This window comes from Hemibagrus wyckioides, linkage group LG08 (assembly GCF_019097595.1).
Source record: "Hemibagrus wyckioides isolate EC202008001 linkage group LG08, SWU_Hwy_1.0, whole genome shotgun sequence".
Classification (NCBI taxonomy): domain Eukaryota; kingdom Metazoa; phylum Chordata; class Actinopteri; order Siluriformes; family Bagridae; genus Hemibagrus; species Hemibagrus wyckioides.
Window position 1 is genome coordinate 18,628,418 of NC_080717.1, and position 15,887 is coordinate 18,644,304.

General features: G+C 37.7%; 1 protein-coding gene across 4 annotated transcripts; it reads left to right on the plus strand.

Moving 5' to 3' along the window:
• Positions 1-791: 791 nt before the first annotated feature.
• Positions 792-15,310, plus strand: nxf1a (nuclear RNA export factor 1a). Of its 4 annotated transcripts, none has more exons than XM_058396171.1 (22): positions 835-906; positions 1,692-1,745; positions 2,560-2,761; positions 3,349-3,517; positions 3,610-3,693; positions 3,829-3,933; positions 4,041-4,121; positions 4,207-4,276; positions 4,416-4,504; positions 5,352-5,459; positions 5,598-5,707; positions 9,071-9,107; positions 10,504-10,572; positions 10,666-10,721; positions 11,052-11,159; positions 11,443-11,501; positions 12,403-12,518; positions 13,278-13,320; positions 13,423-13,495; positions 14,123-14,308; positions 14,508-14,568; positions 14,686-15,310. In XM_058396171.1, exons 1-22 carry the CDS (start codon positions 849-851, stop codon positions 14,719-14,721), a joined length of 1,974 nt encoding a protein of 657 aa, XP_058252154.1. In that variant the 5' UTR covers positions 835-848; the 3' UTR covers positions 14,722-15,310. The 4 variants fall into 4 exon arrangements, with proteins under 4 accessions (XP_058252155.1, XP_058252154.1, XP_058252157.1 ...); XM_058396174.1 differs by lacking the exon at positions 835-906 and adding an exon at positions 1,409-1,506 and having other exon boundaries at positions 14,686-15,309; XM_058396172.1 differs by lacking the exon at positions 1,692-1,745 and having other exon boundaries at positions 792-906.
• Positions 15,311-15,887: the final 577 nt, after the last annotated feature.

Sequence of the window (15,887 nt, forward strand, 5' to 3'; positions counted from 1 at the left end):
ATCCCTGTTTCATTTGTATTAAATCCCACTAGACACATAGCACATACACTATATTGCCAAAAGTTTTGCGACACCCCTCCAAATAATTGAATTCAGGTGTTGTTTTTCAGAGGCTGGTATTGGCCTCTTAGTTCCAGTGAAAGGAACTCTTAATGCTTCAGCATACCAAGACATTTTGGACAATTTCATGCTTCCCAACTTTGTGGGAACAGATTGGTGATGACCCCTTCCTGTTCCAACATGACTGTACACCAGTGCACAAAGCAAGGTCCATAAAGACACGGAAGAGTGAGTTTGGTGTGAAGGAACTTGACTGGTCTGCACAGAGTCCTGACCTCAACCCGATAGAACCCCTCTGGGATGAATTAGAGCGGAGACTGTGAGGCAGGCCAAAACTGGGACATCTGCCTTTACATGCACATGAATTTAATATGGCCCACCCTTTGCAGCTATAACAGCTTCAACTTTTCTGGGTAGGTTTTCCACAAGGTTTAGGAGTGTGTTTATGGGAATTATTTTTTTTGACCAATTCTTCTAGAAGCGCATTTGTGAGGTCAGGCACTGATACTGGACGAGAAGGGCTGGCTCGAAGTCTCCGCCCTAATTCATAGATGGGCGTGTTCCAGAGAGTTAACGTGTTAACGTGTCTAATTCAGGTAATTCTTGCTGAATTTATTTATTTTATTATTTGTCTTGTGTATTTACTTACTTTTATTTAAAAAGGAATTTTATTTGATTTTATTAGTTAGTTTGGAGTAAAATAACACTACCACGGTACCGTTATGCCTGTGACGTCACTGTGTAAGGTTTGAAGTCTCCCATTAGAAAACCAGCTCCAATTAAACAAGATGCTTCCTCACAGGCGGCCGTTCACTCTCGCTGTAGTGAGACAGGTTCACTCAGAAGGTGAGCAAAGAATCCAGCTAACTCTCTTGGAACAAGTTAAAATAAGTATTTGCATCAATAAACACTACAGCCGGTAATATTGACCATATTTTATATGGCATGAAGATAAAAATCATCGGCAAACACACAACATGAAATGAAAACTATATACATGGCCACGTGTCAGGTTTATTAGCAGTGTTTTTAACATTAAAATGAACTATCTGTTGTTTATTTATTCCCTTATTCGTTAGTTAGTGGTCCGGTGTATAAATATATATATATATACACACACACACAAGTGAACCACGTGCTCTGACACGAGCTTGTTGACGGTTTTGTAGCTCAACTTGCATATTGACGAACACGTTTCATTGTGCTTATATGATATACCAGACGTTCTTGTTAATGTTAAGGCAGTGAAAGCAATGGGAAGGTATATTATTCACAATAATGCTGAATAAAAATAACAAAACAACAACAAAACCAATAACACTATAGAGGAAGCCCGGAAGTTACCGCCCACCAGGAGTGTCGCTAAACGAGGTTCCCCTGGAAACAATGGCTTTCGGAGTTGTGTGCAGCGTTGGCCTGCACTGACAGCTTATATCTGACAACGAGGTTTGACCACTTCGTATTTAAGTAAAATCATTTGTATATTTCTTATATTTAATCGGCAGAAACGGGTATATTATCAAGCTGGCGGTGTTTTTAAGTCTGGATAATGGCGGACTTTGGCCGCTACTACAATGGTGAGTCTCAAAACAGTGCGAGTGTGTTTATGTTTGGGTTTACTGTTTCTATAGGTTTCAGTGAAGTCCCTGATGTAAGAGAGGTCTGGCTCAATGGCAGTGTTTCGGGTAATGAAGAATTTATTTATCCCATGTTGTTCCTTCCCTTCTCTATCTTTAGCATGTTACACACATGACTTGGCTTGATGCAGGTATAGTGGACAGCAGCACACTGGATAGTGTAGGAGTTTCCCCAAGCTTTCAGTTCTGTCTTTCTAGTCTGGTCTAAAAGATTCGTGACAAATTAAGTTAGTTAAAGTTTATTATTTATGCAAAAATCGACGAGCTTGGGTTTGCTTGCCATATTTGTGTGTGTGTGTATATATATATATATATATATATATATATACTAGGGATTTCCATATATTTTACAGCTTCCTATAGTACAGGTTTATATTATGAACATACAGGACCTGGGTGAAAATGTGTACAATACTATTTTGACAAGAAATGTGTAATAAATATAATAGCTGATCGATAACTGTGGGTTACACTGGAACAATATAATCACAAACCCCCTGGCTTTGCTTCACAGACCCTTGTGATCCCAGGTTCCGGTCTGAGAACCGCTGGCACAAAATGTCGTTCAATAAAATGTATTAGAAATTTTTAGAAGTTAGAAAGTCTGCATTTTGAACACTCCTGTTTTTGTATCAAGAGTTTCTTTGCAATAGCAGGTTGCTTAACAACGGTCCTTGTTAGTGGTGTTACCATGGTAACCAATCCCAAAGTCCCATCACTCCCAAATAAGCACTGAGGAAATATAAAACTGGACCTAAATTTTGCAATCCGTACACTGCAATGCAGCATTTAGGTACAGATTAGTCGTGTGTATGAACAGAAATCTCTAAAGTTTTTGCTCGTTATCTTTTTTGTGGATCAGAGCATGATGACCGAGTGGGTGGCCCTCACTTCCGTAACCATAAAAGTCGTGGGCCACCCAGGGGACGTGTGTACAGTGTACACCAGAGACTGCGAGGGGGTCCCGCAGGAGGCTTCAGCCCTTGTTTCTCGGGCAGGTTTGTGGATGAAGACGGAGATGTCAACTTGAACAGTGGCCAGGGTGGAGCTTTCCAGCGGAGATTGTGAGTATAACATAATGTGTGTGTAATAGAAATATAATGTAGTGTGTGTGTAAGGTTACTTAGACTATTCATTTCTCTATTGCTGAAGATTTTTCTCAATTTAAAAGAGATGATGTAAACTATATGGCCTGATCATAACACCCACATGGATGTATTTCGGTGTGATGTTATAGCATTGTATTTTCCCTTTGCTGGAACTAAAGAGTCCAAACCTGTTCCAGCACAAAAACCCACAATTCAAGGTTTATGAAGACATGGAACTCGAGTGGCCGACACAGAGCCCTGACCTCAACCCCAGTGAATACCTTTAGCATGAACTGGGATGCTGACCGCGCCGCAGGCCTACTCACCCGACATCAAATTTAACATCAGTAATAATGCTCTTGTGGCTTAATTTATGCTCCCGAATCTAGTTGAAAGCCTTCCCAGATGAGTGACGGGTGTTATAGCAGCAAAGGGGGACTAGGGTGGAATAGGGTGGTCAAAATGCACATATGGTTGTGACTGGTCAGGTTTCCACCAACTGTTTGCCATATAGTGAATGAGACATGGATGCAAATTAAGTAGATTGATCTGGGTTTATGTAGCAACCCCTATGGCCAAGCCAACCGACGAGGAGATGGCCGAATGGCTCGAGACAGAAGAGGAGGATTCAGGAGATTTAGGCCAGGAGGAGGAAGTCAGCAATCAGGCAACGCAGAAAGACAAGGAGCTGCACCAGTCTCAGGAAACTCCAAAACATGGTACAAAATAACGGTATGGAAAATAATTAATTAAAAAGACTCAAATGTTACTTTTCCTTTTCTTTATAAAGTCAGTAGGTTTGAACATTGGTTGCTTTTTAACAGATCCCTTTTGGCAAGAAGTATGATAAGAGGTGGCTTTTGAGTTCTCTGCAGAATCACTGCCCTATACCTTTTACTCCAGTACATGTGAGTAAACACTGACAGTGCCTGGCTTAATCGTCCACATAATGTTAAACTGTCTATGTATACATAGCAGATGTGTAAACAGTGAACCGTTGTGTTTGCTTTTCCATCTCTTTTTATTCCCCAATATGTACAAAGTACTCCACGGAGGGGCAGAAAGTGCAGTTCTACGTAGAGGATAGCAACACTGCCAGTGCCCTGCGCAATATCTCTCACAGGATCAAAGATAATGAAGGATATAAGGCATGATACTTGAATTTCAGCAACTCCTCAGTTGGAATAGTTGCATAGAATTTAGTACATTTGGGTGATTATAATATGCTGTTTGTTTTCGGGGTTTGACCATTTAGGTCGTCGTGATCACGAACCCCTGTTCTCCACCATCCTTCCTCCAGAGTGACCTGAAAGAACAAGACCTTGAACACTTAAAGGTGAAAGGCTTTATGTGTTTAACCAAACACGATTCAAAAACTCACTGTATCACATGAGTAATCATAACTCTGATTATTTTCACAGCAATGCATGTCCAAGCGATTTGATTCCTCAGAGCAATTTCTTGACCTGAACAGCATTCGCAACGATCAGGGTATGTTCTTCTGCATGCTAGTACTAGTCAGGTCATTCTTAAAATTCCTAGTTAATACAAAATAAATAAATACATTTTTTTTAAAATAAGCTGATCAGACACTCCTGAAGGTTCATGTGTGTGTTGATGTCTTTCTCAGATTTGATCTCTCAGAACATCAGTGTGATTCTGAGTAGGAAGAGCTGCATGGAGGCTGTGATAAAGATCATTAAAGAAAATATCCCACAAGTAAGACTGCATTTCACAAACACTGATCTTTTAGTCTGAATTATGTATCTGGTCTTTTCCCTTGTGCGTGTGTATAGAAGAGCTCTGAACAACATGGCATTTAAAGGACTTAGAGCTAAAGTAACCTAGCTGTTTGTTTGTAAAGCCTTATTCAGACCAAACAGAACAGAACACTGCTTTCAGTTGCTAACTGATACACTCATGGGAAACACACACACACAGCTTGTCTCACAGTATATTTATAGCAATGGTATTTCATCAGGACAGTTTTACCTAACCAACTAATCTCAATGTTTTGTTATACAGCAGTTAAGTGGCTCAGATTTGCCATTTTGGATAGACAATGAGAAAATATTACAAGTATTATGAATCACTGCCTGTTTCATGTTTCTCACATAAGCAGAAGCTTAAAAGCCCCTGCAACCTTTACCCTAGTGTTTTAATGTCAACAAAGGTGGACAAGCAAGTTACTTGTTTGAATCCTCAACTAGGATCCTTCCTAAACTAGGATCCTCTGACAAAATGGGTCAAGAGTGTCTCCTTGGGTGGGTGAGTTCGGACGAGTGTCCGTCTGGGTGGGGTGGGGGATTGGTCAAGAGTGTCTGCATGAGTGGGCGGGATAAGACAAGAGTGTCTTCGTGAGAGGGTGGGATAGGTCAAAAGCATCTGCATGAATGGGCTGAATCAGACAAGAGCGTCTGTGGGGTGGGTCAAGAGCGTCTGCATGAGTAGGCAGGATCAGACGAGTGTCTGCATAAAAAAATTCCTGCATCTCATATAATCATAATAGTTTGTCATTACATTTAACTGATTTAACAGTCCATCTCTTGATTTTTGCTATCTTTAGCTGACCGCACTAAACCTAAGCAATAACAAGCTCTACAAGCTGGATGACCTTACAGAGCTGGTGAACATAGCTCCCAACCTAAGGACTCTCAACCTGTCGAATAACGAGGTAACACAACACTATTTAAAGGATGCATTGAATTTTTGTGCTTCCCTTCAATTCTCATTTAATAATATGAATTTAACCATTTGACCTCAGATAACTAAAATAAATCCGTGGTTTCTCCTGCTGTGTTTTCTATCATAGTTGAAGTCTGAGCAGGAGCTGGACAAGCTGAAGAGCTTGAAGCTGACCGAGCTGTGGCTGGATCGCAATCCTCTGTGTGATCACTTTACAGACCAGGCAACATATATCAGGTCTGTGCTTCTGACCATATGTCTGTGTTAAGCTAGGTTAAGTAGGGACAAATGTGTGAGAGGACAGATACAGGAAATGCAGCCTGCCTCTTAGCTCATGTCATTCTGTGGCTGGGTTCAAATGTATGTATTATAATGGACCTCTGAGTTTTATAGGTGTATATAGTACAGGAGTTCATGATCCTTAAAAGAAGAGGATGTGATATTACAATTGTAAGTTAAAATTATAGTGCCATAGAAAGGGTCAGTGGGCATACAGCAGAATATTAAAATACAATGAAAAATACTTAAATTGCTGACTGTTCAGCTTCAAGCCTAAATGTGACAATGTAAACTATTCTCCCATAGTGTAAACAGTAGTATGTAGTGAAACAGCGTGAGAAGTGCGTTCACACTGAATATTCCAACAAGAAGCTATTTTTCAAGTATCCAGATGACGCATTTATTTAACCAGGAAAAAAGCGAAGGTTGAAATATTGGGATAATTGCAGCTTTGCTTACACAACTGAAAAAGGGCGGGGCTACCAGGCTTAATGAGAAATCATTTTCCGACAAATGGCCGACAAGACAGCTTACAAATTAGCATAGATTTTAAAAATCTATAGTATTCTGCAAAAAGTTACTGCTATCACATTATGTGCGTTTGACGTCATTTGCCATCCTTTAGGAAACTAAATATACTTCCGGTTAGTAAAAAAATGTAAATGTTCAATTTGGGCTGATATTATCCTTCTAAAATGAATTCACTAGGTGGCAGAACACTGTACATCAGGTAGAGTACATACTTTGGGACTCAGCTAATAAGTGATGTGTTAATGGATGAAAATGAGTACCTGAGGCCCCCTGTGCATTAAAGGTTACAGTGACTTTCATTCTGTCTGAAAGTCTGCAAGTGATTGTGTATGTGGAAGAGTTTGGCTTCAATGTACTGAATAATCTTTCTGTTCTTCCAGTGTGGTATTAACTTTCTGAACCGATATGTGCAGATTTTTTGCCAATATGCATTTATCCTAGTGATCCAGCAATAATATAATAAGTTCTACACTTTTTTTTCCTCTATGAGACCCTTCTTCCCAGTTTTTTAGAGAATTTGAATGTCAGGACATAGCTACTATAACTGCAGCATATACATATAAAAGCTGCGTATTTTTATTTCAGACCAATGTATTTCAAGAAAGAAAGTGGGGCTTCTGTTTAAATCCTTATGCAGGGCTGTTTATGAAACCAGCTTCATCCTTCAGTGAAAGAATTTGCATATCCTGTCAACAGGCACACACAGTGCAGTGGGATGAAACAGTGCAAAGTCAATTTACATGGAATCAGATTTGAAATAGAATACATTCAGCATACAGGATAGTCACACATCAAAATATACTGAAGCTCAAACCATGGTTGCGTACTTGTATTTAACCAGTAATCACACTTTTCTAGTCTGAAGTTGTATAAACAGGCAGTCATGGGGTATTGAGGTGAAATAGATTCATGGGTCCTGTCCAGCATCGGTCATCCTGATTTTGCACTAATGTTAAAATATTCAAGGATCCTTTCTCCTAGAACTGGGTCTTCTCTGTTTTTTTCCTATTCTTTATTAAGCAAATAATACAAATATCACATCTCAATCCAAAGGTTTGTATTTTCATCTCAGTCATTTTTTTCAGTCATTTCTGCTTTGTTAGTCCAATCCCAAAGCTTGTGATTAATTCCACTATAGATGATCTAAATTAATCTAATGTTGGCTTTTGTTTCAATACAGTTGTATGAGTTTATATTACAAAATGATATACTGTATATTTACACTCCTTTATAGGGATACAGATATAGACCAAAAAAAATTCATATTTCAGTGTTGATGTCCTGTTCTACTTTTCAAGTCAAGTCAAAGTCAAAGAAGCTTTATTGTCACTTCAACCATATATAGCAGATGCAGTGAAGTGAAACAGCGTTCCTCCTAGACCAGAGATGCTACACAAAACACAAAGTACAGTGACGCAGACAAACATGGAACTAAACATAGAGATAAAAAAAAATTAACTATAATTTAAAAATTAAAATTAAACTAAAAAAAATAAACTATACTTAAGGTGAAATCTTTGACATACAACAGAAGTGCACAGGAAGACAAGACAAACAACATATAGGCCGACTTTGTGCAAAGACCAAGACAATGTTAGACAATGAAAGAACAGTGTGTACAGTGATTGCAGTTATTGCAATTATTAAAGTGACACTATCACTTTAATCAACTATCATCACGTTCTTCCTCTAAACCACATCAGTGCTGTCGGCCAGTTGAGAGGACTGGTTAGCCAATGACGGGTAAGATCCCACCGTTTGCACATGGGACAACCTAAGGCAGGCACAGTCGTGATAACTGGCCAAAAAAAGAATTTTCCAATGTGGAAGAAATCTACTGGAAGGACTTAAACAGGGTAAAAGTGAGAGCACACTGGTCAGAATCTTCATTAAAGAGACAATGCAGCTCTGACCTAGGGGATAAAAATGATTGATGTCCATTAGGACATACCTGTATTGGGTGCAGAAAGTGTCCTAAACATTCCACAGCGTTCCTCTGATCACTGGGACTCTCCAAAGAGAACTGCATGGAGAAAACAGATCATTAATAGTTAATAATTGATGAATTTTAACCACTTACCAGCCATCCCCACAGCTGTCTTTGAAAGAAAGCTAAAGCATATCTTTCGGGAATTTCATTTCATTGTGTGTACCGCTTATCTGATCTATACTCGGGTCACGGGGAGCCTGTGCCCGAGTGCCCAATCTCCGGTGTCATCGGGTATCAAGGCAGGATACACCCTGGACAGAGTCTTTTGAGAATTGTAGTTTTGGGAATTGGTCGAGCTTTATAATATAAGGACATGAGAAATGGCTAGATAGCCAACTTCTGTAGCAGAGGGTTAGGGTTAGGGTAGCCATAGGAGTAAACTTTATGGTATGAATTTATGTCCTTTGCTATTAGATATATTGTCTAAATAAATAAATTGCATGTATCTACTGTGTTTCACATACAACCTGCCTTTCATCAGAGGCTCTGGGTTGTAGTGTATTTGGGTGTAGGTGGTTGGAACAAGCCGGTAAGTGAACTCTGGGTTTAATTTACTTTAAATATAACAAGTGTTTACATGACATACTGTCAGGAAAGAGAGGAGCAGGAAATATATTATTGTAGAATCAGAAATGTGGTGTAGAATAGCAAGATATTTTGTGTGTAATTATTTGTAAAGCTATGATTTCAATCAGCGGGTCCTAACTACTTGTCATGACGAATATGAAATCTTTAATGTGTGTGTGTGGTAATGGCCATGAACCTGTACACTGTGTTGTCTTTCCTCTTCATCTTGACAGTGCCATTTGTGGACGATTCCCCAGGCTCCTCAAACTGGTGAGAGCTTTTTCTCTTGGTTTCCTCTTTTTATTTTTATCCATTTTCATACTTGATTTTGTGAATATTTCAAGTTGTGTACCTTTCATGTTCCACGTTTTTTTTATGTCTTTGTAAAATGGATAAAGTGTTGAGAAAATGAATTGAAATAAAAGCTTCAGAATGTAGCATTTGCTCATCTGCTAGAGCTTTAAGTGTCACCCAAATGAAGATGAGGTTCCTTTCTGAGCCTGGTTCCTCTCAAGGTTTCTTCCTCACATCATCTCAGGGAGTTTTCCCTTGCCACCGTCGCCACAGGCTTGCTCATTAGGGATAAAATAAAATTAGGGATAAAATAGTTTAATAATTTATTATTACACATTAGTTTTTTTTTCCCTCTCCTTTCTCTGTTTATCTTCTTTTGTAAAGCTGCTTTGAGACAATGTCCATTGTAAAAGGCGCTATACAAATAAATTGAATTGAATTGAAAATAAAGTAACTGCCTGATGAGGCGTAGTGGCGAAAAATGACTTCACAGAAAATCTTTAGCTGCAACATTTCAGAATTTCACAGGCCACATTTGAGATGATTGGCGCAACATTAAGACTAATTAAGAGGCTCATCACCACCAACCACCAGTTCTGACCCGAAAGAGGATTGTCATCTCCTCGTTCAGAGTCCAGAGTAGTGGGGGAAACTTGTAATATTATTAAAGAATAATTAAGGCACTGTTATATCAGGCTGCCAAATGTAGTGGAGGACAACGAAACTGCATATCGCAAATCTTGTGCCACAGGTTTACGGTGTGCGGCACGGCACACACATCCCTATTCTTCCCCGAATGGGTGGCTGCCATGATCGCGTCACTAAGCCGTCTGTTGTTCTCCAAACGTGTCTATGACTGCCGCACAATATGAGAAATTCTGTCATGTGACACATTATTTTTCATAACGTTTGGAGTATCAACATAGAATTTGTGCACTGAAGTTAAATGGAAAAAAAGGTTATGTCAACACTCTATCACTTTAGGTTTCCATCAGGTTATCATTTCAGAGTGTTAAAAAAATGGATGGAAGTGTATCTAGTGATGCTATAAGGAGACCGGGTTACAAGTTCTGTGCTCCATGTCAGTCATTAATCTGAATAGACAGCAGTTGATATTGTGTCTTGCTTAATTACTGTGTCAAGATTAAAAGTAAAGAACATCTCTTTACCTGTGCATAAATAAATTGGATTGGCACCAATACATTTTTATCATTAGTAGTCTATTAAATGGGCAACCACGTTTACAAATTAATTAGATAGCTGTCAATTTCCTGTTCGAAAGTGTGCTGTTTTTTCACTGCAAAACTAATTAACTTGATGGCTGATTGACTTAAGCCTAACACTCGGATTCTTCATTCTTCGTCTCATGTAGGACGGCCACAGTCTTCCTGCACCGATAGGTTTTGATGTTGAAACCCGCACTGCAGTTCCTTCCTGCAAGGTGCGTCATCTGTTTTTATTTTTCTGGAAAGAAATTTCCTGAATATGAACAGTTCTGTGTTTTAAAGTCATGTCTATTTCTTTCCCGGTTTAGGGCAGCTACTTTGTTTCAGACGAAGTCAAGGAATTTATTCTGCGTTTTCTGAACCAGTAAGTCTACACTCTTGTCAAATTTAAACATATACTTGCCACTGAGCAGGATCAGGATCCCAAATTTAGTCCTGAGCTCGGGTTATGGTTTGTGTGGAGTTTCTCGTGTTCTTTCCTTCGCTCCATCTTAAGCAACATTGCAGTAGGTTTAACAGTGAATCTAGATTGCCCCAAGTTGTGAATGATGCTTCTTTAATGCAGGGCTCTTGGAATCAGCCCCGGATCACCCAAGGGATGACCGGCCCAAGATAAAATGATTGCTTAAGCTTCAAAACCCAAGTGTTCATTATAACCATTCTTAACAGAATCCCTATCTCTGTTTTGTGTTAGATTCTACAGCGTGTACGACTCGGGAAACAGACAGCCTCTACTGAACGCATATCATGATGGGGCCTGCTTCTCCCTCAGCATTCCCTTCACCATGCACAACCCCTCCAAGTACATCCTCTTTTTTTTTCATATTTAAAATGTACTTCATGTTTATTGTTTTATTATTCATATAACAACGTCATAAATCAAAGGTAGCAAAAGCAAATGCTAAGCCTCTATAGTTTGAAAAGCTTACAAATATCATATTACAGAGACATAAACATAGCAGTCTAGATGAACTGCTATCCCTTTAATTATGTCAGAGTACATTCCCTGCTCTTTATCCCTCTGAATATTCAATACAGGAAGTCGTATCTTTTGTCTTTCTCTCTAACACTTTCTGCCATCACAGGTCGAACTTGGGAGAATACGTAAATCACAATCGCAACATTAAGAGAATCAAAGATCCAGGTAAGCACAGAAGTAAAATGTATAATTGACATAATTATATCTACAGTCATGCTCTTACGCTGTGCTTTACTTAACTGGGAATTAGTGCAGGTTTGAGCTTAAAACTGGGGGGAAAAAACATGGATGCCTCCATGAAAGCCTGTGTTTTCTAAGTCATGAGTTTATATTTAAATCAACTAATGTGTCTATGTTGATAGAGCTAAAGTAAGTGCTACTATAAACTCATGACAATAATAACGAAAGCTCATAATTCGGAAATTCCAAGTTATGAGCTTTTGCTTTTTAAATCAAAGTTTAATGAATGATTTCAAAACCCATTACAATCATTCACATTTTCAAGTATAGTAGATTTATTATCATCTCACATCGTCTTTTCTATATATTATAATTATATAATTTTTATTGTAACAATACAATAAAATCCTTTAATATTTTTGTCTTTTATTTTCTCAAATATTCTGTGCATTGTCGTTTTTTCATTGGTGTTTATATCCAATCCTTAATTTTCACCTTTTATGCCATATCTCTGCTGTGAGCAGTGTATTAAAAGTTTCCTTTTTTATGAGCATTTTGTTGAATGCCGTTTTAAAACACAGATATAAAAGTGGTGATTTCGATATGTTATATTGATATGTGATTATTAAATAATCATTTTTTAAATAGTGTTAAATGCTTTTAAGGCTTTACTTACAGTGTTGTACAGTATATTATATAAAAGAAGATTCATTGGATCTGCAGTTCCTCGTGCCAGGGCCACCAATAAATGGTAAAACATTCAGAACCGTTTGATTCTCCATAGTGCGGATGAGGACGTGATATTTCATGAGATTGACCACAAGGCATAGCAGCGAGTGTTGAACAATAACTGATTAAGACTTCCCTCTTTTGATCTTCCTCACAGTGACGCGGTTCCGTATGTTGAAGCACACTCGACTGAACGTAGTTGCCTTCCTGAATGAACTGCCCAAAACCCAGCATGACTTAGCCTCTTTCACTGTGGATGTAAACACATGCTCTGTGAGTTCTCTTACACTTTTATTTCATACATCTCTTTCTCTCTCTCTCTTTCTGTCTCTCTCTCTTTCTCTCTCTCTATAAATATATACATAAATAAGAGACCACGTCCCAATCTCCAGATTTGAACCCTATTGAAAACCTCTAAAAAAAAAAATGTCATCAAGAGGAAGATGGATGGTCACAAACCATCAAGCAAAGCTGAGCTGTTTGCTTTTTTGCAAAAAGAGTGGTATAAAGTTCCCCAACAGTAATGTGAAAAACTGGTGGAGAGCATGGAGCCAAAACGCATGCAAATCGGGGTTATTCCACCAAATACTGATTTCTTAATGTTATTTAGCCAAAGCATTAACACAATTTGTTTACAAATGATTTGCATTTTGTTTTATTTGAGTTATTAAAGCTCTGCAAATACTGCATGATCTTGGGTTATTTTAATGTGTTGTCATTTCCTTTAAATATACACTCTAAATAACAATAGTTATATTTTGAATTTAGGAGAAATATTGTCAGCAGTTCACAAAAAATGAAACAAAAATGTTCATCTCATCTCAAGAAAAAAACATAAGAAACTGATTATTTTGCAGTGGTCTCTTATTTTTTTCCAGAGCTGTGTGTATATATATATATATATAATATATATATATATATATATATATATATATATATATATATATATATATATATATATATATATATATATATAATGTAATAGTTTTTAGCTCATCACACAACTTACAGTTATTGATTCTATCTCCACAGCAAACATTACTGGTGTTTACAGTCAGCGGGGTGTTTAAGGACAGTAAGTATTGAGTGTTGAAAAAGGATTCCACACGGTGGACTGCTCTGTTTTTATATAGCTAGTTTTTGTATTTTATTTATTTATTTTTGAATCCTCCCTTAGTTGACAGCAAGTCAAAAGAAACTACTCTTGCCTTCTCCCGCGTCTTCGTCGCAGTTCCAGCCATGAATAATGGGTAAGAAAAACTGTTAACTATTTTTTTTTTTTTTTTTTTTAAACCTTTCATGTCTTATACAGATTAGATTTATTATTTATTAATATAAGTCATATATTCAAGCTAGTCCACTAGCTAGCAATCTCCACTGTTCTGCCCAGTCCCATGTTTTGATTACCCAGAAAACTACTACTATTGACTAGACTAAAAATGTACACTTTTCCAACCCTTAAGAATGACCCAACTTGCAACATGTCCTCGGACGTTTTCCGGTTTCTTCCCTCCTGCCCAATCCAGGTTATTTGAGTAGGATATGATAAATTGACCCTAAGGGTAAATGAGTGTATGAATGTAAGTCACATGTGAGTGAGTGAGGGAAGGAGGGAGGGAGGGAGTGAGTGAGGGAGGGCATTAATACAGACTAAAAAACAGAATGACAAGAATGAGAAATTCTTGTTTGTCAATAGAGAGTTTTTGTGGTTGAAAGTGAGAAGAAAAATCATGCTGACCATATCAGCAGCCTGTTGAACTTACTAGTCCCAGACACATAGGCTAGTGATTTGTCCTCTCCTGATATCAATTGTATCTTTTCTCATTTTGTACATAGCATTCTTAATGTTTTTTTTTTTTCTGTTTTCCTTCTTATAGGCTATGTTTAGTCAATGATGCACTCTTTGTAAGGAACGCTACCACTGAAGAGATCCGCCGTGCTTTTGCCACACCCGCCCCGACCCCGTCTAGCAGCCCCGTATCCACCCACTCTCCCACTCAGCAGCAGGAGATGATCTCCAACTTCTCGCAGAAATTTCAGATGAATCTCGAATGGTCCCAAAAGTGAGTAGACGAAAATGACTATGTAAAATGGTACCTTTAAAAGAAAAAAAACCTATTTGTGTACATGAACACTGAAGGTTTATTATCTTCCCATGCTCTTAACATCCTTGGGATGACCAAACCATGTATATTATCTGGAAGAAAAAGAGTGGAGTCACATTTTCATGTTTTTGATGTCTAGATTTTATTTTTGCTTCAGGTGGCTACAGCAGAATGACTGGGATTTTAACCGTGCTGCTCAGCTCTTTACAGAACTCAAGGTGAGAATAAAAGTTTCAGCCATACTACAGTGAGAAGGTAATATAATCGTGTACTGTGCATGATACCTGTGTTGTATTTAGTGATCATATTCATGATGTGTTTCTGTTTTGTTACAGGCTCAGGGCTCCATATCAGAGGCGGCTTTCACATAGTGAAGATGGATTCTTCTCCATTTAGGAAATCTAAGTGCTATTTAAAGTTTAAAAAAAAATAAGGAAAGTTGTTTTATTATTATTATTATTATGTTTTATTTATTTATAATTGTTTGGAGTTTTCAGTGTTCCTTGATGTTATTACTACTCAGGCTGGACGGAAAGTTAAACACTAACAGCACTCCTGTTATTCTGTTAATGTTGTGTTTTAATTATTTTATTTGTGTTCAGGACAGCCCTTGTTAGACACAGCATTAAAATAGCAATAAAATTCTGTGGTTATTGTTCATCTGTTTTATAAGTGTTTGGAAAAAAAAAATTGCTGCCAAATTCTTTGCTGTTTTCTGGTTTTGTTCTGGGGTACAGAGGGAGTGCAGGGGAGCAGCACACTCTCAACTTTAGTTTTTGTAAAGAATAAACAGAACTGGTACAGTTTATTTAAAGAAAATATCAATTGTGGCGTGAATGATAATATAGTAATATAATACTGTGATACAGTTTCACATTGCTTTACTTTTTCTTCTTCATTCAAGGACTTTGTTACCTGTTGTGTATATACAATTAATAAATAGAGCAACATTTGTTTGTTGGGATGGTTTATAGTACTTTGTATATCTTTACCAGTTAGATAATATATTTATATAGTTATTTATTATTTCTCATGCTAAAGCTGACAGACAAGGATAAAAAAAAAAAACCTGCATAAAATTAAACAAGAAGCCCTGGAGCTGAGAGGGAATAACGTAACCCACTGCACCACCCTGAGATCTCAACATAATGTGATTGCTTTTCCTGCATTTTTGGCATTTATAAAGATCTTCTAAAAATCATTTGAACCACTAGTGGTGATTAACCTTCACCGTTAATCAGCAAGTATGCTTTTAATAGAAGTTTCATTTTTATTTCATTTGGGCTAAAATTAAAAATGCAATATTTGTAATTAACTGTAATTGGATTAGCATTTCCTTAAATCTACTGCATCACCATGCTGCTCCTTTACAGTCTTTCAAACAAAAGTAGATTGAATGGAATCCTGTACATTGTGATGGGTTGAATTAATTCTCCTAAAGCTGAAAAAGAAGGAGGAGGAGGCACAATGTACCAGACCTGCAAGCAATTCACTGACCATGATCGTGGTGTTAGTTTATCATTTTTGACCTTCTCAA

Bases quoted from the DNA above. Each gene is read 5' to 3' on its own strand.
- nxf1a (XM_058396171.1), top strand. From the start codon at position 849: ATGCTTCCTCACAGGCGGCCGTTCACTCTCGCTGTAGTGAGACAGGTT. The intron at 3,518-3,609 runs GTATGGAAAATA...GCTTTTTAACAG, and splicing joins AAACATGGTACAAAATAACG to ATCCCTTTTGGCAAGAAGTA. The intron at 12,519-13,277 runs GTGAGTTCTCTT...CTATCTCCACAG, and splicing joins TGGATGTAAACACATGCTCT to CAAACATTACTGGTGTTTAC.